The sequence below is a fragment of the Diceros bicornis genome, chromosome 11 (genome assembly GCF_020826845.1).
Source record: "Diceros bicornis minor isolate mBicDic1 chromosome 11, mDicBic1.mat.cur, whole genome shotgun sequence".
In the NCBI taxonomy this organism is placed as follows: Eukaryota; Metazoa; Chordata; class Mammalia; order Perissodactyla; family Rhinocerotidae; genus Diceros; species Diceros bicornis.
In genome coordinates, this window is record NC_080750.1 from 34,993,805 (window position 1) to 35,020,454 (window position 26,650).

General features: G+C 42.2%; 1 protein-coding gene across 4 annotated transcripts in view; it reads right to left on the reverse strand.

Annotated features, from left to right (window-relative positions):
- ZNF827 (zinc finger protein 827) overlaps positions 1–26,650 on the reverse strand; it is a 173,415-nt gene that overhangs the window by 116,420 nt on the left and 30,345 nt on the right. For all 4 annotated transcript variants that reach the window (XM_058550145.1, XM_058550147.1, XM_058550149.1 and 1 more), the window contains exons 2-4: positions 24,069–25,121; positions 13,793–13,965; positions 7,665–8,145 (exon numbers count right to left, since the gene is read on the reverse strand). In XM_058550145.1, the coding sequence (XP_058406128.1) occupies positions 7,665–8,145; positions 13,793–13,965; positions 24,069–25,121 (1,707 nt within the window). The remainder of the gene's footprint in view (positions 1–7,664; positions 8,146–13,792; positions 13,966–24,068; positions 25,122–26,650) is intronic.

A 26,650-nucleotide genomic window follows, 5' to 3' on the forward strand; every position in this document is an offset into this window, starting at 1 on the left:
TAGACTGCAATAAGCAATAATTCAAGCAGCAACCTGGATGATAAAGACTAAGTACCACTGGAATTCATGGGGGTGGGCAGGGGCAGTAAAGACCAGAATAACAGGAAAACGTTTTATTGAAGAAGTGGGAACTAAAGTATTCTTGAAAAAGATGGCTAGCATTTGCATAGGCCAGACAGTAGGGGAAGGTATCACAGGAATGGGCCCCAACGTTGCTAGAAATTCTCTACAAAGATACAGAATCACTGTGGGTCAGAGATGCATGAAAATACTTTAGTTTTAATAACATTATTAATTCTTTTTAGAAAAAGTTTTTTGTTTCCCCCATTTTATCTAACAGGAGGAAGATATATGGAACTCCATGGTTCAAATTATCAGACCCCTGGAACAACATGAGGGAAGGCACAGAAATGGAAATGAGAGGGATGTGTCTATGAGCTGGCGAAGGCTGTCAACCTGTTCCTCGAGAGGAGTGGGGATACAGTGACTCAGATGAAAGGAGCCAGGCAGGGGCATAACCTGATGCTAGACGAATTGGAAGAAGAGTCCATCAGAATGCTTTGGAGGGCCTGCTGGGGTGGAGAAGGCACCAGGGAGGGAGCTGGAGGGGCAAGCTGTCTAGGTGTGAGGTGACGACCAGGAAAGGCTGCACGTGAAGGGATGGATTATAGATATATTTTAAAGGCACAAAAAATTTAACCAGATTAGTGACTGAATTAGCATGCATTAGAAATGATGCCATGGTTTGAAGCCAAAGAAAATAAACAGTGAAGCAGACGGAGGTCAAAAGACAGTCGGCTCAACCGGGGAAAAAAATTAGGTAATAGCTAATTAAGTGGTCACTAGCCAAGGTTCTGCAGTTAGGCGGTGCTGAATCTTTGTTTTGCCCCTTGTAGCTGAAACCTTTTAAGCCTCAGCCTCTTCATCTATAAAATAGGTTTAATGTTATTGATCCCATAAGGCTGTGGGAGGGTTAAATGAGAAATTACATGAAGTTGTTGGCACAATGCCTGGCTCTCTGTAAACACATCTGATTAGTAATATCACTTATAATAATAGCAGTAGAGGTAGTAACAATAGTAGCAACAGTAGTAGTGAGTAGAAGAAAACATATTTCTGAGGGAAGAAAGAAAATGACTTGAATTCAGTTTTGCAGAAATATAGACTCTGATAAATTTTCCCAAGGGTCTATCAAGATAAAAAATTATTCTCAGTGGGGCCGGCCTGGTGGCGTAGTGGTTGGGTTCTCGCACTCCACTTCGGCGGCCTGGGGTTTGTGGGTTCGGATCCCAGGTGGAGACCTATGCACCACTCATCAAGCCATGCTGTGATGGCATCCCACATGCAAAATAGAGGAAGATTGGCACAGATGTTAGCTCAGGGCCAGTCTTCCTCAGGGGAAAAAAAAAATTATTCTCAGAGCAATTCTAGAATTAGCTATACTCTAACCAGCACAGTGAGGAAAGAAAGATCTGGATTCCAGTCATGACCCTTTTACAGTCACTCATGCTGAGTCTTGGTTTCCTCATCTACATGCTTGTTACAAGACAATGTATTTGGAAATACGCTGTACACTATAAAGTTCTACAGAAATATAAGTTGGCCTTACTGTTACTACTGTATTTGCACTAAATAATTCCTGAAAAGCCTAAAAGTATTAATGCAACTTCCAGTGGTGTCTAACATACAACCTTCAGAGAATGGCTCCATGCTGGGGATTCTGGCTAACTCTACAACAACAAAAGGCAGAGAACAGAGCCAACTTCCAGTTTTGCTGCTTCCTTACTCTGTGTTTTGGGGTACAGGAGGCCTGGGAGAGGGAACGCTGAAACCAGGCCTCCTGGATTAGAATCCCAGTTCTGCCACTTATTAGCTGTGTAAATCTGGGCAAGTCTCTCTCTTTTTTTTTTTGTGAGGAGGACTAGCCCTGAGCTAACATCCGTGGCCATCTTCCTCTACTTTATATGGGACGCTGCCCCAGCATGGCTTAACAAGCAGTGCGTCGGTGCGCGCCCAGGATCCGAACCTGCGAACCCCAGGCCGCTGCAGCGGAGCGCGTGCACTTAACCACTTGTGCCACCGGGCCGGCTGGTGGGCAAGTCTCTTAACCTCTCCGTTTCTCAGTTTTCATCTGTAAAATGGGAATACTAATACTACCAACCTATAGGGTTGTTAGGAAGTTCAAATGAATTAAACAGCACAAAGTAAGCACTATATGAGTGATTAAGGAAAAATAATAAACAATGAGTAAATGTCTCAAAGTCTCCATCCATGGAAGTTTCTGTGCACGTGTGTGTAACTCTAGGCCCCACCTTCTTGTAATGCCACCTGCTCCCTTCTGTGACTCAGATCAGCCCTTGTCTCACGGAGTAGCAAGTCACTGAAGAACAAGAGGTACCCTCTCCCTCTCATATGAATCACCACCAGGGTCAATGAAACCCAGGATTTCAAAAGGGCATTCAGGCTGCCTACATGTATAAGGCACTAAATGCAGCTGCTGACACCGGGGTCAAGGAGTCACATGATCAGGGAGCACCCATCATGAGAAAAGCAAGACAGGGCACAAAGAAGAGCCAACTGGAGATGCAGAGGAAGGTCATCAAAAATAACCCCATGGGAGGGGGGGCCCAGTGGCGCAGCGGTTAAGTGCTCGCGCTCTGCTGCAGCGGCCCAGGGTTCAGATCCCGGGCACACACACACGCACCGCTTGTGAAGCCATGCTGTGGCGGTGTCCCATATAAAGTAGAGGAAGATGGGCACAGATGTCAGCCTAGGGCCGATCTTCCTCAGCAAAAAGAGGAGGATTGGCATCGGATGTTAGCTCAGGGCTAATCTTCCTCACAAAAAATAAATAAATAAATAAACTCATGGGGGAAGGCAAACCTGGAGGTGTGGAGTGGGAGAGCCTCGGCTCCTGCCACTGCAGTCTTAGGATGTGAATAGCACAAAGGTGGATTCACTTGTAAGAAGGCTCAGTTCTTCAGATGTTTTACAGAAAGCCAATCAGAGCCACCAGGCAATAAGGACGACCTGGTTTACCGGGCATCTCCCATCCCTCCTTCTCCAGCAGCACAAACAAAGGTATCACAGGATAAGACAGTTGCCATTTACAGTCTAACTGTAACCAGAGATGAATAAAATTGTGTGAAATAGACAAAAGAGGCAGAACAAAGGCCTAGAGGAAACTGCAAGATATGACACAAACACATTCACTAGCTCTCTTTCATTTATACAAGAAAACCTTGGCTATTTTATGGCTGAGTTCTAATAATTCAGGAACAATTCAGCTTGTACCCATGTGTAAGTCACTGCTTTAAAAAAACCATCTCTCCTACTTAAAATTATTTTGGACTCAATTTTATAAAATTAATATAATGTGGGAGACAGTATAACATTTTTTTTTTGCCAGTTTCTAAATTAAAAATAGTTGAAATGACTTGTATCTTTTATTTTGGAAAACTAGAGACAAAAAGATATTCCCAGCCAACAACTGAGGTGCCAAGTTTCTGTCAACCGCTTGGTTTTAATTTGGAGAGTTAGAATTAAATTTTGTATCTTGAAAAGTATAGTTTTCAGAAAGAGAAATGATGTAAGGCCATTGCAGGCAACTTTTAATCAGGCATCTAATGATTATACTCCCAGCTCCCTGATGCTCTAAATGAGTCTTGAGACTTTCTAGTTCTAACTAGAGAACATTAAGATGCCTCTTTTAAGTCTCCTGTCATGAGGCCCCACGAGGAAAAACACGGGGTTCAATGGACGTGACTCACCCAGGCCTCTCGTTCATGTCAACCTTGACCTATGGTGAAGGCCTCAGACCCATTTCACATCACCAAGCCCCTTTTCATGGTCTGAGATGGAAAGCAAGGAAAGAGAGCTGTACTGAAAAAAAAACATAGCTGTATTGAAAAAACTGTACCAAGTTTATATTCCACATCAGTGGGCCTTGGTCCTGGCTGCACGTTAGAATTATTTGAGGATTTTAAAGAAAATACCAATGTCTAGGCCCTATCCTAGATCAACTAAATCATAATTTCTGGGAGTGGGGCTGGGCCCTGGCATTTGTAAGAAACTCCCAGGTAAGTGTAATGTGCAGCTGAGGTTAGAACTGGTGCTGGAGAAGGGAGGGAAGGCCCAGAAGCAGCAGGAACTCAGGTGCTCCATGGTTGGGTAAGCACCCCTCCCCTGTACCCCACAGTCACGAGACCACAGGATCACTTGCCCTGACATGCACATGTCTCTGGCTCCCAAGAAAGACTCGTACAAATACGTAGGGCTGTAGCCCTCAAAGGTCTGCATCCTAGGCTGACACCCTGAGCAAAGTTTACGAAACTATTTTTTCTGTCAGCCCAGAAAGCCAGCAGCAGGGGCTGCCCCATCCTCTTCCCTGAATCAATTATGCTGCTGAGCCTGGGAGCCTCACTTCTAGGGAGCGACACTAATCTCGAAGGACCAAGGAATGTTAAGCGTGGACTCAGGCAGAGGAATAGTTGATCATTGGAGAAAGGGTTTGATTTCACAATCACATACCCCAAGAAACCTCAAAACGTGGGTAGGGGTGGGTGAAGGATTTAGAGTCCTTTCAAAACCGCATTCCACCAGCAATTTTCAATCCCTCTGGGTTCCCTTAAATCATCTTTATGCTTAGTTTTAGTTGAAGGGGCAAGAAAGACCCCCCTTAATAACCATGCAAGAAAGAATCAAGTGTTTTCCATCTCTCTCTTGGAAACAAGTAGGTATGTGCATGCTTGAATTTGTCACTGTGCTCCAGTTCTGCAGACAGTGATGTGGCTGGCACAGGGACTTGCAGACTCCGTGCCCACAAACAGCTGCACCCTACAGTCCCAGCAGGTGCACACACAGAACCCAGCTCAAAAATTTGTCGCAAGAACAACGGCGCCCTTATGACTCCGAGGGACATGGCCCGATGCTAACCACTACTGCACCACATTTGATGAGGGAAGGAGCTAGAAACTCAGCAGCAGCTCCCTGGGATTTAGCCTTTGGATCCCTCGATCATAGCCACAGACACAGCCAGGTAGAGCACCACAGTGACAGCAGTTATCAATTATAGAATCTGACCAACCAGAAAGTTAGCGGAATTGAAAAAAAAAATCCCTCCAGAAAATGTATTCCTTTCCTTTTAACATATCTTCTCCTCGTGGGGGCTGCATTGCCACAGCCACCAAGTTTACATTTACGTCCAAATATGCACACACACAAAAAATTACCGATGCATCTCACTCCCCTCACTCCCCGGTGACTTTATAACAGGTTGCTAGGTAACAGTGCATACAAGTCAGGTTTCAGGACCTCTAGTAAGCCACCATAAAATAGCTGTATGGGCCTTTTGCATAAATAGTGTGCATTTCTTATCTGTTTTCTTATGCCAATTGATCAGTCAGTAAATACTCTGACTGCCAAATGTAAACACGTCCCCGTCAATAGCTAACTGAGAAAACAGATCACAGTATAAGGCTTTGGTGTGCAGTTTTTCACCCAACCTACCAACTGGCTTCTCCTCTTGTGTCTTTCCTGTTTGCAATCCTGGCTCTCAGGAGCCGCAGGCCTTGTCTTACACTCCCTGAGACTGGGTCTGGAGCTATTTACAGCCTGATGGGGGGCGCTCAAAGCTGAGCCCAGTAGGAGCAGTGGATCAACCACCAGCATTTTATCCAAAAACCAAACCTTCCTTCATCCTCCCTCACCTTCCTTCCAATTTAAAAACTTGCTGGAGTCATGGAGTAAAGGGACTAACCCCTTAACTAAGAGTTCCTCACCCCCACTTAGTTTCCCCTGTCTAAGTAAGGAGACGTCCCCCTTCCTAAGCTATGCTAAGTGAATACACCGTCTGCATTCCTTCCCGTGGAACTGCCCTAGAAGGGCCCAGAACAGGAGCCCTTTTTGCTGTAATATTGGCAGGATAGACCATCAAGGAAGAACCAGAGATCCCCTGGAGGTGAAAACCTAAAGGATCAGCAAAAAGAAAATGAGAAACATGCGCTTTCCTCACATCTTCAGAAATATTTAAATATAAAACTCAAAGTCTCTAAAAGCACATTTTCCCCTGGATTGGGATGCAAGAGGGAGAAGGTGGGGGGAAGAGGGGTAGAGAGCCCTGTTCTTCAGTGCCAGTCAGACGCATTTTAATTCCTGAGACTTTGTCATTTCCAGCAGGGGGCCTCCTGACTCTCGCTGCAGACTGGGGACCCTCACAGTAACAGTCTCTGCTCTCTTCTCCTCAGTCCATTTCTGTGACGCCTCATTTCCACCCTCTACCTTTCCTCATTTCTTCCAACGAGTGTCGCCCACTCCTGAGGGGCAAAGATCCGGGGTGATGGGGACATTCCAAAAGACCTGCCTGAAGTGTCATAGAGCGCAGGGACTTCAGAGGGAAGCTGAACCTCTAATTCACCTGGCAATGACATTTAGTGAAATGTGACTCACAGTCCATTTAAAGGAAGCCGGTGACCAATTATTCTCCATTTAAAAGGGTATTGTCAATCTCCAAAGAGCTGAAATGGCATTTGGGAATCATCGTGGGGACTGCCGTCTTCACTGAAAGACAGAACCAATTCTCAGTTGACCTTTCTCCACCCTCCACGTCTCTTTTAAAATTTAAAATCATACTTTTAAAAAGGTAATGAGTAGCAGCACGATCCCACACGTTTTAGCCTTCCAAAAAAGTCAGGAAAAATAGTGCTCCCTCAACATCTCTACACCCCCTATTCGACTCCACAACTTAATCAAAGAAATCGAAAAAAAAGGACAAAAACTTAAAAAAAAAATCATATATAATTTGATGGCGAAAGTGATGCCGATCAATAATAAATTTTTATAACTTTTACTCCAGCTTCTTTCCAAAAGGCATTAGGGCAGTTGGAAAAAAATGTTAAAAAAAATTTTTTTAATTCCACTTCACATGAGGTACCTAGAGTAGTTAAATTCATAGAGACAGAAAGTAAAATAGTGGTTACCAGAGGCTGAGGCGAGGGTGGAATGGGAATTATTGTTTAATGGGTACAAGGTTTCAGTTTTGAGCGATGAAAAAGTTCAGGAGGCGGATGGTGGTGATGGTTACACAACAATGTGAATGTGCTTAATGCCAAAGAACTGTATACTAAAAACAGTAAATTTCACGTCAGGTATATTTTACCACAATAAGAAATTTTCCACTAGAAGAAAAAATTAAAGATAATTTTTATCATTTGCTCAAATTTTAAAACCATAATTCCTAATAGTATTCTCTGTATGTATGTCCTTTAAAAATCTTTCAAATTAAGGCAATAAAGAACTTGAATAAGGCAAAATGAGATATTCCATACAAGCACCTCAAAAAACCCAATGCAGAGACAAGTTCACACAAAAGTCACACGAAGAACTGCCACCAACTGGGCTCACCACGTGACCTGTCCCCCACAACAAGAACCCATCAAGGGGGAAAACCAGAAGGAAATCAACAATCCCTATTGTTTCTAGACCCAAATCACAGCAATGTCTACTTCCAAAGGACTGCAAAAAAAAAAAGTCAAGGAGAACATTTAGGAAAGTGCAAACTATTCAAATTTTAAGGGATCCTGAAATCATCTAGTCCTACAAGCTCGTTTAATAGATAGAATACTGGTGGAGAGAGAGAGAGAAAGAATACAACCCTCTGCAAGTACCTGACAGCTTCATGAGAAAATCAGACGCCATCTTAACAGAGATGTCCTGGCTGAACAATGCTGACGCACTGTTGGCCACATGCTCGGAGGGGTCTCTCAGCTTTGTGTGGTTGGCCGACCTGTCGGCAGCATTCAGGGTAAAGGAGGTTGGCAGGCCGTTATCGTCCTTGGGTTCCTCCTTCACCAGCAAAGGCGAGACGCCAGCCCCACCCTGGCTAGTCCTCTCTGGAGTGTTGGACGTCATCATGGTTCCCACTAGCTCTGTCCCTCCTCCTTCCCTTTGCTGCCCCAGGCAGGCACTGTCACTGAGGTGGGGAGATCCCTTGACATCTGGGTCTGGGATCTCATCCTTCACCTTGGCTTCTGTCCTCAGGAAGTGCTGATGGCAACGCATGTGGAGTTTCAGGCTGAAGTGGCGTGAGGAAGTGAAAGGGCAGAGCTGGCACTGAAAGGTCTCTCCCCGGTCCTGGTGCTGATGAACCTGACGAAGAAGCAAGAAGAGTGAGCTATCCACCATGTGTTTATGGCAAATGCCTTGTTGTACATCCACACTATCATCCACAATTTACTCACAGTATGAAGCGCTGGCCCAGGAAACACTATACCCAGAGGAGCATTCATTATGGTGCTCCAGATAATGAGGTTGAACCCTAAACATAAAGCAGGTCCACGTAGGTTAAGAGTCCATCATTAGAGCCACACTCACAACTGAGAATGCTATCTGACACTGGAGGCCATTTTGGGTAGAACCCTCCTAATATTTGTAGTCATCCAAACTCGGTTGATGTCTTCAGAGAAAATATTATAAACCCAGCACAATGCGAACTTATCTAATTACTAGTTGGGGGTCAAAAGAGGTAACCTCGTCAAGTAATGCCTCTCACAATAATAATACTTTGCATGTACCCAATTATTGTCACCCAGAGCATTAGTTATGTTTTGCAAACATAATTTCAATTTTCAAAATGCTTCTCTAGGTAATTAAGAACGTGGAAAAATAACGTCTCCAGGGTATTCCTGTTTCATAGACAGGGAAATTGAGACCCCAGAGTGAGTGACCTGAGCAATGAAAAAATGAAGAAATAGAGTGGAAGAGAAACCAAGGTCTGATCCCCACGAAGTATTCTCAGCAAGGCGAAACCAGTGTTTCCAAAAGCGGTTATATCACGCTCCAGATTCTGATGTCTGCAATGAAAGAATGCAGACTTTTAAATCCAGTTCCAGCCTTGCAGGCACGATACCTGTAAAAATTGCGAGAAACTTTCTTTCTTCCCGTCACTACCAAATTTAGTGCTTGAAAAAGTGAGGAAATCACTGCGCTGGCCCAAGCCAGGCTTCGAGCTGGCAGGTGCTCATAAGCTTGTAACTTCCCCATTCATCTCTGCCAATGTACTTCAGCGCTGACCTGCTACACCCTGCTATTTCAGGACTGGCCCTCCCTTGCGTAGAAATTGCCAATCGTGTAGATTTGGGCCAAGTGATTTGGGGAATTGTATGATCTGGATAAACAAGTACGTGATTGGAATTCAAAACCAAAACAAAACTGACCCCTCCTCTCTCAGTGGTGATCTAAGCGGGATTTGAACCCAGGTCTAACAAAGGTTAAAGGCTAGTTTGTTAATCCACTGCACCACCTGGCCCCTCTGTGTAGGCTTCCTTTCCAAGAGAGCAAGTTTTATTACAGCTGTTTATGCATTCTGAATGCAATCCAAAAGTATTATTCACCAGCCAAAACATACTTTTAAATAATGTTAAGTGACCAACAAAAGCAAAGAAATTAAAAGTTAATGGTGAGATCCTGTCGCTACAGCACCCCACTGTGGCTTTTCGAAAAAAACAACAGAAGAGATTCTGGGTCCCCCAAAGCCTGACTTTCCCAACAGAAATAACCAGATAAACTTAAATTCAGATGCAGCAAAGACTTGTTCATTAGAAGGCTTGCCCTCTGCCAGATCAGGAGGGGCGGGTCGGGGGTGGGGACGCGCACCGTTTGTCACTGGCTGTTAACACCATCCCTTTCTGTTCTTTCACAACAAAGGGATTTCGCTCTGGAGCTGATCCTGTTCATTTGCTTTCTCACAGACTTGTGAAGATTCCCCACCACCTCCTATACCCAATTCAGGCACCTTGCGGGCCTCAGGTCAGAGCCCCAAGGGACCCTGACAGGTGTTGCCAAAAGCAGGCCCCGGAACCAGGTGGTAACAGTCACAAGGCAGAGAGCTTCTGTCGTCCCTGCGAGCAGTGCGATGGGGCAGATTCCATTTCAGAGGTGTCCTTACATCTATTGACCCAGGAGAGGAGAGGAGGAGCTAATCCAAGAACAGAAGCTCCGGAAGCAGCTTCTGGAAGAAGGAAAAGGACAGAGACCGAGCCCAAATTCTAAAATCGAAAGGGAGCCCTGGATTAAAAAGAGGCAGTGAGCAAGTATGTTACGTGGATTCTTTTCCAACAGATCCTGGCCTTGCTATATTCAGCTGTGGGAAAATTAGTGACCATTTAAAGGAAAAACAGTGGATGTGGTGCTGACTTGCGCACTTATAATTTTTTCTGAGCTACACCTTCCCGGAGGGGCTGCATAGCACACTTGGCCTGTGAGAGAAGTATTAGCCGCGTCTTCCGGTTGTATTCCCCCTCCTTCTCTCCTGACAAAAAACACTTTCTGTTACAGTTTTTATTCTCTTTAACCTAATATTGGATTTAAAATCCTTCTCAGTTTGCTCATGTGAAGAAATGCTTGTCTAAGGCATGTCATTCTTTCCGGGTCAGGTAGAGACAGACTTACTGATCGGTCCTTTTGCACCAACAGCACACCACCCACCCTAAGGGGTGGGAAGTAGAAGGCGCTGTTACCTCATTAGGTCCGTCTCCAGGTAGCAGTAGGATGAACACAAGGAAACTTTGGGAAACATCAACTCCATCCCCCATTAGCGGACTGGGCCAGGCAGGAAAGGGGCTTACTCCTTAGACGGCAGGCCTGAGACTAGCAGAAGTCACCACCCTGACACTTGTCCAGTTTCTTGCCATTACTTCACCAATGTTCTTTATCTCAGCAATCCTCCTTGCCTTTTCTGTTCAATTTTAGCTTATGAATTTCGCATTTAATTCCTGTATACTCACTCATCCAGGAAAGTTGTAAAAGACTTAATGGAAATCTAAGACAACCCTGAGGAAGCTGGAGTCATTTACAAGCTCCTTCCGCAACTGGCCATAAAAACATTTGCACGATACATTAAGGAGGAAAGGCAGGCTTAAAAAAATGCACAGTGCCTAGCACCCAGTAGGAACACAGTAAATACTGTTCTTGTTGAACAAATAAAGTAGAATCCCATTTTTTTCCTTAAATAAATCTATACAATCAATATAGAAGGATATACATTAGAATGATAATAATGGTTATTCTGTGTGATCGGACTGAGGGTCAATTTCATATTCTTTTTGTTTATCAGTTTTTCTAAATTCTCGACGTTAAAGGTATATCACAAAAAGAGAAAAGCAACAAAATTTGGAGTAATCTTTTTATACCATGTTATTAATTTATTTCTAAATGTAAACATTAATATATATTCAGATGGCTTTTGGATAATAATTACTATATTAGCTACATTTACTGAGTGTTTCTTCATGCTGGGGACTGTATTAAGTGCTTCATGTCCATTACCTCATTTAACTCTTACAACAACTCCATGAGCTAGATTGGATGATTATTATCTCCATGAGTGGAAACGGAGGCTTAGAGAGGTTAAATGATTTGCTCAACATCTCACAACTACCAAAAGTCGTGGAACTGAGATTCTAACTAAGGTTTTTCTGACCATGCAGTTTGAGATCTCAAACTACAGGCTGTACTGCCCCCACTTCTTAGGCAGAATTTGTTTTAGAAAATCTGTCCATATCTGTAGTCTCTGGTGAATGCAGCAGAGGGTATCTATTCACAAGACCACAGCCATTATATGTCTATGTAGACTATATTTGCAAAATTTAGCAAAATTGAAGTATGTCTAATCAAAATAAAACCATGACTTCTTTAATTAAAGAAAAAAAGGGTGCCTATGTGAGGTGGAGAGCAGAGAACAGAAAGAGTACACCATTTGATAAAATTAACTTGCATGAGCCCTTTTCACACTTCCCTTATCAAAAGCTGGAGTGGAAGCTCAACAGGTTAGGACACCATGAGTTTGAATAAAGTAGTAATTTCACACAACTGCTTTATTGTACTGGTTATTGATTTGTTCTGAAAGCATTCTGAGACCCCGCGACCCACAAAGCCCTCGTAGCTCTCATCTGTAACACTGTCATGGCCGACCGTCTGTATCATCAAGGCACCCAACTCATCTCCCTGTAGTTTCAGGGTCAGTAGTTCCCGCTATTGAAAACCCAGCTTTTTTTCCACGGGTTTATAAATAGGTTGTTTTAAGTGACCCCGAGCTGAAACCAAGCTTACAAGGTGTCAGGCTAGATGCGAGTTTTCTGCTCACTGAAGCTTTAAATTGGCCAGACCTGATTTCTAAACACAGCGAAAGACACGGTAACAAAAACAAATTTTAGTTTTAAAGGCATTTCTTTTGAAGTCTTATCCTGCTAATGAAATCCACTTTGCAGGTGTAAAATATGAGATTTTATTTTGGGAAGAGGTGAGAGAGGACGAGGAGGGTTAAAGTAAAAACTAAGGAGGCTTAGTAAAATTCAACCAACCAGAACCCCTGGTTAAATGGATTCGGAAGAAGAAGGGCATGCTACTCCCAGGAGAAAAGGCAAATGATAGAAAACAAATTACATCATGGATTTAATTTTTTTTTTTAATCTTATAAGCAATTTCCTAAAGTCAGTAGAGGGTCTGTCTGATGACACTTTTTTAGAGCTACAATTCTAAACAGTGATTACTGATCTATTCAAAAGGATTAGACTACAAGACTTTGAAAAGAGCAAATATCTTATGTACATACACTATATTTCTTATAGCAAGAAAGTAAAAACTTTATAAACAATGTCAAAAGCCAAATTATCGAAAATATCAATGAAAATGATTGTTGCCATTATTAAGGTTTTCCATGATAGTTATTGAAATCAAATAACTACCATTGAACATTTCTGTGTCAGATACTTTGCTAATATAATCTCCTTAAATACTAATGATAACTCTTCTAGACAAACATTATCATTTCCATTTAACAGATGAGAAAATTGAGAGTCTAAATGTTCATTTGCTCAAGGTCACTTAGCTAGTAAGTTGCACAGTAAGATTTAAATGCAGGTCTATCCAATTCAAAAGTCATGCTATTTTGATGTCATGAGTTTCCTTGTTGAATTTCAGAGAAAACCCTTAGTATTAATGGGGTCTGCTAAAATGATTTCTAGATGTCTAAGATTCCCCCCATCTCACATAAGAGTGACACACAGAGTCTAGTCAATTCTCTATATGCTTATTACAGGCACAAGCCCCCCAATTGTTCTTAATAGGACATTGAAAACAATGTCTTTAGCTGTTTGCTAAGTGTGATCCTGGAAATTATGACAGCTCAAAAGCTGACAGCCTCAGGAGGACTCAGTCTGGTCAGGAACGGCCCCCAAGCCTCCCACAGGGTGCAAGTTAAAGCCCGGGTGTCTCTCTTCTATTGACACACTTCTATCAGGTGTCTCTGGGTGTTCCTCTGGGTTTGTAAGCTGGAGAGCGAAGCAGCGGCAGAAGGAAACATCCCTCAGGAGACATCTCCCTTCCTGTACTTGTCTTTCCCTGCTTCTTGCTCTTCCCCAACTCTTCCTCCGAGCGCCCCAGAAATGCACCGCCATGCAAAGCCAGGTTAGGCTGCTACACCCCAATGGGAAAGGATGGCTCTACACTACAGGTCTCCAAAAGGAAAGAATGGCTCTATGATACATATGTTATATGGATATTGAAGCTTCTCTCTGCCTTTAAGTTTTTGGTTGTAAAATGAGTGTGACGACTTTTACAAGGAGACCCTCTTTAACGGGCTTCGTTTGCGTTGTGTTCTGCCTTGTGACAATGAGCACTGTCATCCGTAAGCTCCACCAGTGGCCCCTCTCCTGCCCAGAAGGCTCCTGCACTGGACCATGTGCAAGAGCCCTGGCTGGGCCTGCCTCTCCGTGAGGCCTGTCCGCAGCTGGCTTACCTTCATGTGGGATTTGAGATTGTCCTTGCGAGCACACCGGAATGGACAGAGCGGACACTGATGACTTTTTAAACCTGTGTGTATCACCATGTGCCGCTTCCAGTAACTCTTCCTTTTTATAACCAAACCACATATTGGACACTGGAAAGGCTTTCCGCTTTCCTCTTCTGAGGCTTGGAAGAAGGAGAAAGACAGGAAAATTAAGGAAAACAAAAAGGTACATTGCATCCAGCACTAACTCACATGCATTGCTATATAAAGAACACTAAAAATGAATTGGTTTTCTTCCTTGGCAATTCCAAGACTTTATCCATGAGGCAGTTTTATTGCTGCTTTTCTTCTCGTTGAGCTCGTTACTTCCAACTGGGTTCCATTTTTCAAAACCTGACCATCCTGCCTTGTGAAAGCCTTACTTCCAAAGGCCATCCCACACTTAGGAGTGCATCTGCAAAGGGATTTCGTTAGCCTGTCCTAGCTGAGCCCAGAGAAGCCTGACTTCAGGGGCTTTGTTTCTTGAAGGAAACTACCAGACTCGAGTTCATATCTGAATTCCTGAACTTGAAAAACAGCGAGAAATAAAGACAAATCAAGTGGGACAGAGAATAACGCACTGCTCCACACTGAAAATCAAACAGCCATCATAAACCTCACAACCCATGAGACAAATTTTAGGATCCTACTGTTGACTTGTTTAGTTATGGTTTGAGCAGATGCTGCTGCCAATTGGGCCATCAGGGGGTCTTAAGGTCAGGGTTGTTCACCCTCTTATTTCTGTCCCTCTGGTTGTCACTAACAAGACGCACTGCCTTCCTCTGCACTGCGACTGGGCCCCACTGCCCACTTTGGTTAGAGCCACAACCAGGCAGCCACAAATGCTTCAATTTTTCAGGAAAGCAAACAAACCAGCTACTTCCTCCAAGGAAAGCTAAGATTACTCTCCCCTCCGCCATTCCCACAGGAAAGGGTCTCTGTTGTGACACTGCGTTGCTACACTTCTGGTCTATCAATTTATATGGCTCAGTGCCACACTAGCTTCTGCAACTTGGGGAGATAGGAAATCAAAACAAGTAGAGTTGAGGACTCACACTCAATTAGGAGGGATCAGAAATTTTTCATATGGGTTAAATAAGTTGTAATACACTCATAAAATAAAATATATGAAGCCATTTTTATAAATGTTTGCTGTTGCTTTTTTTTTTTTTTTTTTTTGCTGGGAAAGATTCACCCTGAGCTAACATCTGTTGCCAGTCTTCCTCTCTTTTTTTCCTTCCTCCCAAAGCCCCAGTACACAGTTGTATATTCTAGCTGTAGGTCTTTCTAGTTCTTCTATGTGAGCTGCTGTCACAGCATGGTTACTAACAGACGAGAGGCGTGGTTCTGCACCTGGGAACTGAACCCTGGGCCACAGAAGCAGAACGTGCTGAACTTTAACCACCAGGCCATCAGGGCTGGCTCTGAAGCCATTTTTTAACATGAGCTAGATCTACAGATGCTGATATAGAAACACGTCCAAGATATTAGAGTTAGTAGATAAAGCAAGACATGAAACTGTATGTCTAGGGTGATTCTATTTTCTAAAAAATGGGAATCAATTGCTGCTAACACCATTAGGTGAAATGTTGATAGGGAACTTTATAAAGGATGGATCAAGCTGACAACACCTAAAACCACTGCTCAATCTTAACATCACTAAAAATGGGACAGACATTGTGTGTCTTCTGATAAGCCACCTATGAAATATTCTTACAAAAAATTTAATCAAGCCTCTATATAACTAGCAGTTTACTGGAAATATAGATGATTAAAAAAAATGTAAACACACCAAGAGGATAGAATCAGCCAAATTCAGAATGTGGGAAGTTCTACAGGACAAATGACCCAGTTTCTTCAACAAGTAAATGGTATTTTAAAAAGGGAAGGGGTATGGATGAAAAGACACTTAAAAGACATGTAAAACAAGTGCAAAGTGTGAGGCTTATTTTGCTCCTGATTTGAACAAAGCAATTATGAAACGACACTTTCGAGAAAATTCAGGAAATAATGATTATAGCCCGGGCGTTCCATAACATCACATAACCATTGTTGATCCTGCTAGATGTGATAATATTTATTGTGGCTATTTTTTTTAAAGTCCTTATCTGTTGGAAATATATATATGGAAATACTTACAAGCAAATGAATATGAGGTCTTGGATTTGCTTTTAAATACTTGAATGAAAAAAGAAGGAAGTAGGAAGAATGGGAAGAATAAATGACTCAAAAAAAGGATATCCTTTTATTTGTATGAAAATTGTCTGGAAGCACACCTGAGACACCATTAAGCAGTTAACTTTAAAGGACTGTGGATTAAAAGGAAGGGGTCAGGAAGGGAAACTTTTATTTTTATTTTATAGTCTTCTGTACTATTTGAATTTTTTAATGCACACATTACTTATAATTTTAAAAGGAAATATTCCCAAGTGTAAACTTTAAAACAATCTTATTATTTATTCATTGAGTCAACTGAGCCTCCACGTGCAATGAACCACTTAAAATGGAGAGAACCAGAAGCGTTCTGGAATCAAGTCAGGGCATTCCAAAAATGCTGTTTTACTAATATAGGTATAAGCAATATTGGTTAGCTTAACCAAGCAACTTGAAAAGAATCCTCTATCTAAAAATATTCCGTTCAAGTCTGGAAATGCTACTTGTGATATGTTCCATCACAAGTATTTCCTTTTCCGATTAGGGGATGGGGTGGGGATTGAAGGTTTCTTTTCACTCTAGAAAAGCACACTTTGTAGAGGCTTCTAAACAAGCTCCTTTATTAACCCATCTGTAGCTTTCCTGCTGTCTGTTTGTGCTGATTGCCTCTGCTGACCTGAAGCCCTATCCCTAATCTGGTCTCTCATTTCCTATCCTTCAGTGTCATTTCCTCCACTCTGACATCTTGATCACAAAGACTACATGTTGAACAACAGATTTGAGAGAAAGGACTGAATCAGGCCTCTAGGTGAGATTATTGTCATAAACCAGAGGGGAAAAAAATGATAATGATGTCTATTTTGGGTTGTAAGAACATCAAAGTAGTAAGAAAGGCTGCCACTAATCCTCATCTTCAAGAAGTATTTCCAACTATCTGAACCCTAAACTGCCTAATTTTACAGAATTGTCTGGGAGACAAGAGAAAAACTGAGGTGTCCTCTGCTGACCTGAGATTTCACGGTACATCATAGGAATGCAATAAAAAGGCATTAGCTGACAAAAAGAACATTGCTGGCTTCCTCCAGACACTTTGCTTTGCAGAATGTGACCAATATGCTCTGTTTTTTCTGACACCCTCCTAGCCCCCACCCTAATCGCCTATTTTATATTGCAAATGTTTTACAGTCTACACTACATTAAACACTGCACATTACTATTTCATATTAATCTATTTTATTTTGGAGCTATGCTTCCTTAGTTTTTATTAACATCAAAATACACATGAATTGTGTACAAATTAGGGTGTCCTTGGATTGACAGGGGAAAAAAATCAGAGTACTCACAATGAAGAGAAACTAACTATAAGGTATGTGGTCCAACAGCTACATACTCTAGCTATTTGACATTTTTAACTGATCACGGCAGGAAAAGAAGACGACAGAAGCCAAATGATAAAAGTAAGCAGAATACAATGATTGATTTTCAAAGTTAGCCATTAATCTCCCCTGGTAAAATCTGCACTTTTATTTATTCAAAAAAATTTTTCATATTTTAGGGGCCGGCCCGGCAGCATAGTGGTTAAGTTAGCACGCTCTGCTTCAGCGGCCTGGGGTTCACGGGTTCAGATCCTGGGCATGGACCTACACCACTCATCAAGCCATGCTGTGGCGGCGACCCACATACAAAATATTTTGAGTAAGACTCACACTCATGTTAGCTCAGGGACAATCTTCCTCACCAAAAAAAAAAAAGAAAAAATTTTCATATTTTAGTAGGATGCCCTTCCATGGGTCCATGATATTGTTAGTTACTTTAGAGAATGGAGGAAGTAAGAATGTATTTTTGTTTTGTATGCCAAACTATTTTCAAGGAACTGACAGCTGTAAATTTCACTCAAATTTAGAGCCTAAGGAAATATGACCACTTCTTCAGAATGAACCACAGGTTCTTGAGGCAACAGGATTGAAATGTTCATAATTTTACCTAGTTTACGACTGTCTGATTAACAACTTCCCCCAAATATATCACTAGCTAGTTAGCATCACCACAAACAAAGCTGAATCCCGCCCAACGCTAAGAGACCCAGTGGGATGGACAGCTGCTCACTGGCTACTTTAGAGAAAACATGTTCTCTTTATAGGCAATATTATTATTGGAATAAAAGAGATGATAAATGTGTGTGAAATGCCTGTCACGTAGTAAATGGAAGCTATTGGTAGTAGCTGTTGTAGGAATAGTAGTGAAAATAAACTCTAGTCATAACCTCCAAAGCAGAAAACTCACCTTCAGAGCAGATGTAAATTTAAACAGCTGACATCACATAATAAATTCACAGCTCAGGGCCTGGTCCAACATGGAACCTTGTTACTGGAGCCAAGAGAAAATAAAGGACCAGGAGTCCACTGTACTGCACAGGTAGGGTCCGGCTCAGCCTACACAGAAGTCTGGTGGCCAAATTCAGCTCAACAGAGAAAAGAGAAAGATGGAAAAGAAAGAAGGGGAGAAGAAGAAGAAGAGGGTTGGGGGTGGAACTGGCTGGGGCAGGGCTGGAAGTCCTTACCTTTGTGTCTCCAGCACCCAAAACAGTGCCAGGTACAATGAGCAACTCAACAACTGTGTGTTGGACTGTAATGAGATTAAGTGGAAAGGGCTGGGTCAAGAGATTATTAAAAAAAATGAAACAAGTGCTGGAAATGCAAGAAAAAGGTACAGGAAGCTGCCAGTAAGTCCCAGTGGAAGTAGTGTTAAGCTAAGAGTGCATGCCTTTCACATAGCACGCCAATAAACATCTTGAACAAATGTGTGTGTAAACAGAGATGTTCACCACTTCTACCTCACCTATTTGCAAAATGAATTTTCGAACAGATTATATTAAAAATGCATACAGTGTGACCACCTCATTAATAAAGTACAATAATATACGTTAAGCTATTTACAATGGACAACATCTGCGCAAGGCAGAGACAATTCTGTAGGAGGTTTGACAGGGAATTTGAAGAAGCAACATATTTAATTCAAAAATAGAAAAAGAAACGTTTGCTTTGAGTTGATAGACAAATAGTTAAAGAAAGAAAAAGCAAGGAATTTTAAAGCAGGGAGGAATCTTGGAGATAATTCCCAACCAGCCCAGTTTACAGTTGAGAAACCTGAACGGAGGTGGACGCTTCAAATCCCTCTGCTAGTTAGTGGGGGACTGGAGCCAATCTCTTTACTTCCGGTTTAGTGCTCAACCCTATTGTCTATACATAAATCCACAAAGCAACAACAAAACTTCATTGGGCTAAAAATAATAATAATAATAATCATGGAGCGTTTTATTAACTTAACTGTTTTAACTCAAAGTAGATATTTTTTAGACAAATGTAATTGTTTTGTAGGCTTTGAAATCAAACTTTGTCCTTTTATGTAGCAATGTCTTCTATGTGGCAATTTGCAGAAAATCAAGATAATTTGCAAGTGGGCAGTTTCTGCATACAGATCTTACCATACACATCAAAGGAGTTCAAGATGCCAGGTGACCCTAGGTGTGCATAATCTGTGCATCATCACCATCTCTAGGCCTACTAACCTACTGGTGCATATCTGCATAGGATGATCCATCCTCCTCCCTAACAATGTACATGGATTTAATATCTTTTAATGGAATTTCTTAGGTGTGTCTCTCAAATGTTATTTCAGGGAAACAAAAAGCTATGTTAGCAATGGATATCACTAGACTTATCTGTTGTTATTGACATTGATATTATCAATGCATATTTTAACACCTGGTAAATAGTCAATAAAACTGAGAGAGAAGTCTGATATCTAGAGGTGGTCTAAGTTTAAATCACTGGAGGGGCTCGCTTGGTAGCATAGCGGTTAAGTTCATGCATTCTGCTTCAGCGACCCGGGGTTTGCCGGTTCAGATCCTGGGTGAGGACCTACTCACCACTCATCAAGCCATGCTGAGGTGGCGTCCCACATAGAAGCGCTACAACTCTACAACCATGATACACAACTATGTACTGGGACTTTGGGGAGAAAAAACAAAAAGAGGAAGATTGGCAACAGATGTTAGCGCAGGGCCAATCTTCCTTAAAAAAAAAATAATAATAATAAGTCACTGGAAATATAATTGAGACCAGCGACAGATAGTTCTGAATCTGGATTAAAAAGTGAATTTTCTAAGCAAGTTCCTGCATGTGATCATTCCCAGATTACGGCAATAATAATCATGGATCTAATGGGAGTATCTGAGAGGTTCCCTCACTTGCTGGATTTTCTATGCTTTTGCAATAGTGTTAATAACATCACATTAAAAAAAAAAAAAAAAAAACAGCAGCTGAAAAACCCTATCTATTCACCCAGGAAATATTCTTGGCTGTCAGCTGTATGAGACCAACTTGCTTCTAAGCATATTAAATTTTATTCAGGAAAATAAGATGTTTTAGAGACCCTCTCTCTGAAATTCTCCTTGTTATTTCTTTTAACTAGGAGCCTGGCATCCTGGGACTCTTGTTGGCCTTCTACAAGAAACTTTGTCTTTAAAATAAAAACCATTTATTTTATGCTGAGCTGCAACAGAACAGTAGCTTCAAAGAGAATTGAGTCAATGTGTGACATTTATCTTTATAGCAAACGCACATAATCTTCTCTCTATCGTGTCCCCTTTCAGAGGAGCAGTGTAGCATGTGCTGGGGCACGCGGTCACATGAAAGAAACCTCCTCCTCAAGTGTCGCGTCTCTCTTGCAGGGGGAAAGGCTCTCGAGTGCTGGACGCTTTAAGGAATTAAATACACCACGACCTGGCTACAACCGGATCCTGTTCAAAATAGAGGAATAAGGCCAGATCTAAAAGATATTTTCTTTTTTTTTTTATAGTTTGGACTTCCCTTGACCTAAAGAAGGTCAAAGAAATGTTGGTGTCTAAATTACTCAATACAGGATTGGCTTTTCTAGCATATATCTCTTTGTAACTCTAGAATCAACTTTATATGCCCTTTGTGCAACATTTTGAGAAATAGCTTTAAAATGTAAGCCCTGCTTGAAATCAGGATGGTGTGTAGTTTATTTCTGTGGAATTTTTTTTGGTTATTATTTGTCTATTTAAGTCATTAGGCAACAGAAACCCTTTCCCTGCTGCGAGAGGCCAGTCCACCTACCTAATTTGAATTAAACTAAGATTTCTTTCCAAGGGAAGGGAAAAAAAATAATAGTGAGAAATGTTTAGAAACGTGGGTGAGGCTCTCACCACATTCCCATAACGCTTTTTAGGTAAAGCCAAATTACATCCGAATCCAGCCTCCAGGTTGTCCTGCAACCAACAGCACAGTGTGTACAAGGGTGAGGGGAGAAGGAGGAAATAGGGAGGGGAGGGGCAGACAGAGAAGACCCACCTCCCTTTCCACTCAGATTCAAAAATCAGGGATCCAAGTAACACCAACCAAATCATCTCTCCATGATACAAAGATAAATAACAAAATTAGATATTCTATCAACTCCTTCTTAACCCATAATCTAGTTAAGATACTGGGAAGTGATGACATTCGCTTTAACTGAAAAGTGCACAGAGGCACCTCTCTTCTATTTCCAATCCATGCAGTAAGAAACAGAACCTGAATTTAGGATGCGTCCACATGGAGACACGGAGCATTTTTTGAGTGGCCGTTGCAAGACCCCTCGGTTTTTCTTTGCAGCGATCTTTCCTCTGGCGTGAGTTTTACAAAACGAATGATTTTTTAATACAATTACTCCGTCAATGGAGCAGCTTCACCAAGTCTTGGATTGTGAACAGAGGCACGTGGGAAACAGGGGGCCCAAGTACCAGTCAATCAGCAGGGGGCTGCAGAGCCCAAATCTGAGAAGTTCCTTTCTCTCCTCTTGCAGTTTGAACATTTTCATTGATTCAAATATGAAGCGTTTCAGCAAAAGAATAAATTAAGTAAAGAGAAAAGAAAAAAACGATTTTTTTTTTTTTGTGAGGAAGATTGGCCCTGAGCTAACATTTGCCAATCCTTCTCTTTTTGCTGACAAAGACTGGCCCTGGGCTAACATCCATGCCCATCTTCCTCCACTTTATATGGGACGCCGCCACAGCATGGCCTGACAAGGGGTGTGGTCAGTGCGCGCCGGGATCCGAACCCAGGATCCCAACCGGCGAACCCCGGACCGCCGCAGCGGAGCGCGCGCACTTAACCGCTTGCGCCACAGGGCCAGCCCCAAAATGATTTCTTATAGATCTCCATAACAAATTCTGTTGAGAAGCCTGTTGAGATGTTGGTGTGGATTAAGGGCATTTAAACCAAAAAGGGAGCGTATCTTTTCCCTCGGGTGTATATCCTACAACAAAATAGGCAGAAAGTCCACCTTACACGGGAAGTCCATTCATGACCTCTTTCTCAGCTTCACATGCATCTAGTCACCGAGTGAAAAAATTATACTTCACAACTATTGCTGGCTATACCCAAGGCACTTAAAAATGACAGCTGCTAGAGTTTGTCTTCAGGAGGCACAGTTTATCAGTTACTTCTTTCCAAGTCTTCAGTCAACTAAAGTTTATTATTAATTTTGCATAAGCTTTTCCAAATAACTAATGTCCAGGTGAATTTACAGTGTAAACACCGTTAATACATTTATTCAATAACCAGATAGAGAATATTTATAAAATTACATTTTACATATGGCCATACCTCTCTTTCTGCTGTACCCCTAAGGGATCTTTCTATAAATCAGGAGTGATTTATTACATTGCAAAATTACCCAGCTCCCTCTGCTCTTCTCCTTGTTCCCTAATTTTAGCCAGTTCTTTCTTTATGTCACCAGATGGCAGGTGAGAAGTGAGGAGAAATGAAACTCAGAATTGATAAACATTTCAGGACTTTACTGACACTTCAGAAACTCTGGAGCAAATGATTTGGATCACTTCGAGTCATAACAGTTCCAGATATCCATTTTCCTAGTTCTAGTCTACTGTTTACACAAGTTTTAAAGTCATTATAATTAGTGCATATAGCTAACTCAGCAATTTAAATGGAAATCTGTCATAAATGCATCAAACTGATGTTAGCTGTGATCCTTCAGTCAATTATTTGCCATTTTAAGCACTCTTCATCAATACGGCTGCAAATAATCAAAAGTTGGCTAGACACACAATGGCCGTGTTTATACTGATGAGGACACACAGCCTACTTCCTGTTCCAGTTTGGCAGGATATCCTTGAGAGACATCTGAAACTCCATACATCCATCCCCAGGACCATGTATTTATCATGTGCACAATTTAAAAACAAACCGGTACAAGAAATGATGTTTCCACGGTAAGAACTCAAGTGACTAAATTTCTCCCTCTGATGAATAACTGTGAATGTTAAGGCTCTATCAGACAGCGACTTCTCCTGTGGAAAGACTGTCCCCACAAGAAAAACTTATGATTCAAATTTTCCACATGCACATTCCTTCAGAATCTGATTGGATTTGAATACAATAAAGCATCTGCAGGAAATGCTTTGATTATGTCTGAATGACAATATTCTTTAGAGTTCTATGACAAGAAATTATAGAAGAATAGGATAAGCGAAAAAGGTTTAAATTCCACAAAAAAGTAATAAAAATGCTAACATAAAAGTACCGAGTGTGATAAATTAGGGCAGAGTAGTTACTGATTATACAAAAGTCCATTTGTGACGGAGCCAGCAGGAGAGTGGGCTCTCCCTGGTCCACAGTTTCAAAAGCAGTGGGTTTTTTTTCTCCCCTATGTTCAATGATGCCACATACTCCATGACAAAGATGCTTTGATCTTCCCCCATTAAATATATCTCATATGGACCTAGCCTGAACTTGGTAAGAAAAAAAAATCATTTATATGAAAGGGAGGAGTACAGTATGTCTCTAAGATTATTCATTACCTTTCAAAAGTAAGGCTATTTGTGAAGTCTTTGTGTAATACATACATGAAAGACCACTACGCTGCTTACTTAAAGTATTTTGTTGTGTTCCTGCTTTTTTATTCCTGCCTCAGATCAGATGGGGAACCCAACCAAATAAGGCAATGAATAAGACATCGCAATTTACAGTAAAAAAGACTTACACGATGATTGAAATAAAATATTCCATACCTGAATTGGAGGGTTTAGAAACTCTTCCCTTAGGAACTGGGAGTAACAATAATTCCAAGGATTGTGGCGGTGGTGGCGGAGGTGGTGGAGGTGGTGGCGGAGGTGGTGGGGTTACTTTTTCTTGCTTCTTCTCTGAAGGCGGTGGCGGTAGAGAGTCCTCAGGCACCAGTGATGATTTCTCAGCCAGAAGACTCCCAGCAGCCCTTGCTGCAACTTCTTTCAGAAGGGCCGCCGAGGAGGTCATGGAAGCCAGGGAAAGGAAAGAGCTGGCCGGAGGCGGGTGCTCCTGACCAGGAGTCAAGCTTCTCTCACTGACTTTCTTGGATAAAGCTGCCAAGGTGGAACTGGCAGACTGGGAGCTAAAAGGGGAGGAAAAGGACTCAAATCGCATGGTCTCCTCAGTCCTGGTGAGAGATTTGTCCTGCAGAACAGCATTGGCTGCAGCTTTTAGTTTTAGGATGGCTGAATCCGGGGACAAGCCGCAGGTGGTGGTTGAGTTTGGCAACCACTTACCTTGATTCCATATAAAACGGTTACTTGGAGTGTATTGGTCATTCTGTTCTTGCTTCTCAGCCAACTTCCTGGCGAGAACACTGAGCTGTTGGGCATGGTGGGATGGTGGGGAAAAGGAGAGATTCGAGCCAACGTTTACTGGGGACTCCACCCTGCCATTGGCTGTAGCTGTGGCATCGAGTTTGAGGGACCCGGCCTCCAGCAGCCGCCTCAAGTTGCTGCTCAAAGGCTTAGTAGAGCCTGGGGAGTCATCTTCACACAAAGAAGACACGCCAGGGGAGAGGTGATCTTGACACTGCAGTGAGTCTCGCAGGACCTCACCGTCAAGTGCCACCAGCTCCAATGTGTGACTGCTGGGCGTGGCACTTCCCAAGGAGGTGTCCGGGGAAGTGGATTGCTCCTGGATCCGGTCCTCCAGAGACAACTTATAGTTCTCCTGGACTTCTCCATAGGATGCTTCTGATGGAGTCTCTGAAGAGTTTCCATACCAGTGCTCGCCTTCACTGAGTTCTGCCTCCGTCTCTTCCTGCCTACTAACATCTGGGGGAATTAAGAAGATCAGGTTTACTCCCAAAGTGAGCAAGAAGCAAGTGTGAAGACATTCAAATGGAGTTGTTGACATGCTTTCTCTTCCCTTCCACCCAAGAACCACATGAAAGACAGCAACAAGCTTACTAGAATGTCAGGTGCTGAGTCAGACAGTCTTGGCATAAGCCTGAAAGAAGGCAAAATGCTAAACAGGCAAAAGTAAAAACACATCCACTCACGACATACACTAATCTTTCTAATAATTATTCCAGATAAGTTTAAATGGAAAAGGGAGAAAGAGAAAAATGGATGTGGTAAAGAAGTAACTGGATGAAGAGACTGCTATTTTCAGTGACTGGGAGAAATGGAAAGAGGTTTGTACTCTTGTAAAAGATCAGCAAGAGGGGCCGGCCAGGTGGCATAGTGGTTAAGTTCCTGAGCTCCGCTTCGACAGTGCAGGGATCACAGGTTTGGATCCCAGGCGCGGACCTACGCACTGCTTATCAAGCCATGCTGTGGCAGCATCCCACATATAAAGTAGAGGAAGATGGGCACAGATGTTAGCCCAGGGCCAATCTTCCTCAGCAAAAAGAGGAGGATTGGCAACAGACGTTAGCTCAAGGCTAACCCTCCTCACCACAAAAAAAAACCCAGCTAGATATCTTGAGTATCGAGTCAGAATTAGAGAGACAGTCTGGCAGAGTGGGAAAACATGGCTATGAGATCCAAGACAGTGGGAAGCTGCTTCCCCACTTTCAAACTCCATGGCCTCAGGCAAGTCACTTAGCTGGTTTGATATAAGATGCAATCAAATTTTTTAAAAAGTTTATCACATTGTAAATAAGACCTGCCTATTATATACTATATTTCAACAATTTCACCCAGCTGTTATAAAGCTTAAATCATAATAAGCATGTGACCACGTTTTGAAAAGTCAAGTACTATATAAAAAGGAGATCTCATTAAGAAACACTATTCACATTACTGATTTCTTAAAGTGAGACCGTCTCCCATGTTATGCATGCTACTTGTTTGAGAGTCCTCGATTCCAATCACCAACATGCCTGCCATCTTATACAGGCAGTGATTAGTAATTTGTCCCTTCACTCTACTAAGAGTGTCCTTTAATTATTTTTTGTCCATTAATTTATCCATCCACCACTACCACTCTCACTGCCTCCCAAGCCCCAGTGAGTTAGAACTCCTTGCCACTCCAGGAGCACTCATGAGCTCTATCACTTTATACCTTTGTTTAAGATATTCCTTCCATCTGGAAGGTCTTTCCCTAGAAAACCTGTCCAATTCTGCTCATCCTTCAATACCCAACTCAAAGGTTTCTTCCTCATGACTCTCCCTAAAACTCTCAGTCAGAATTAATATCTCCTTCTCATTCATTCATTCACTTATTCAACAAATAATTATGGAGCATCTGCTGCATGCAAGGCATTGTTCTAGATTGTACGACATTGAACAAAACAAAGATCTTGCCTTCTTGGAGCTTACATTCCAACTGAGGAAGATAGATGTTGAACAAAATTATA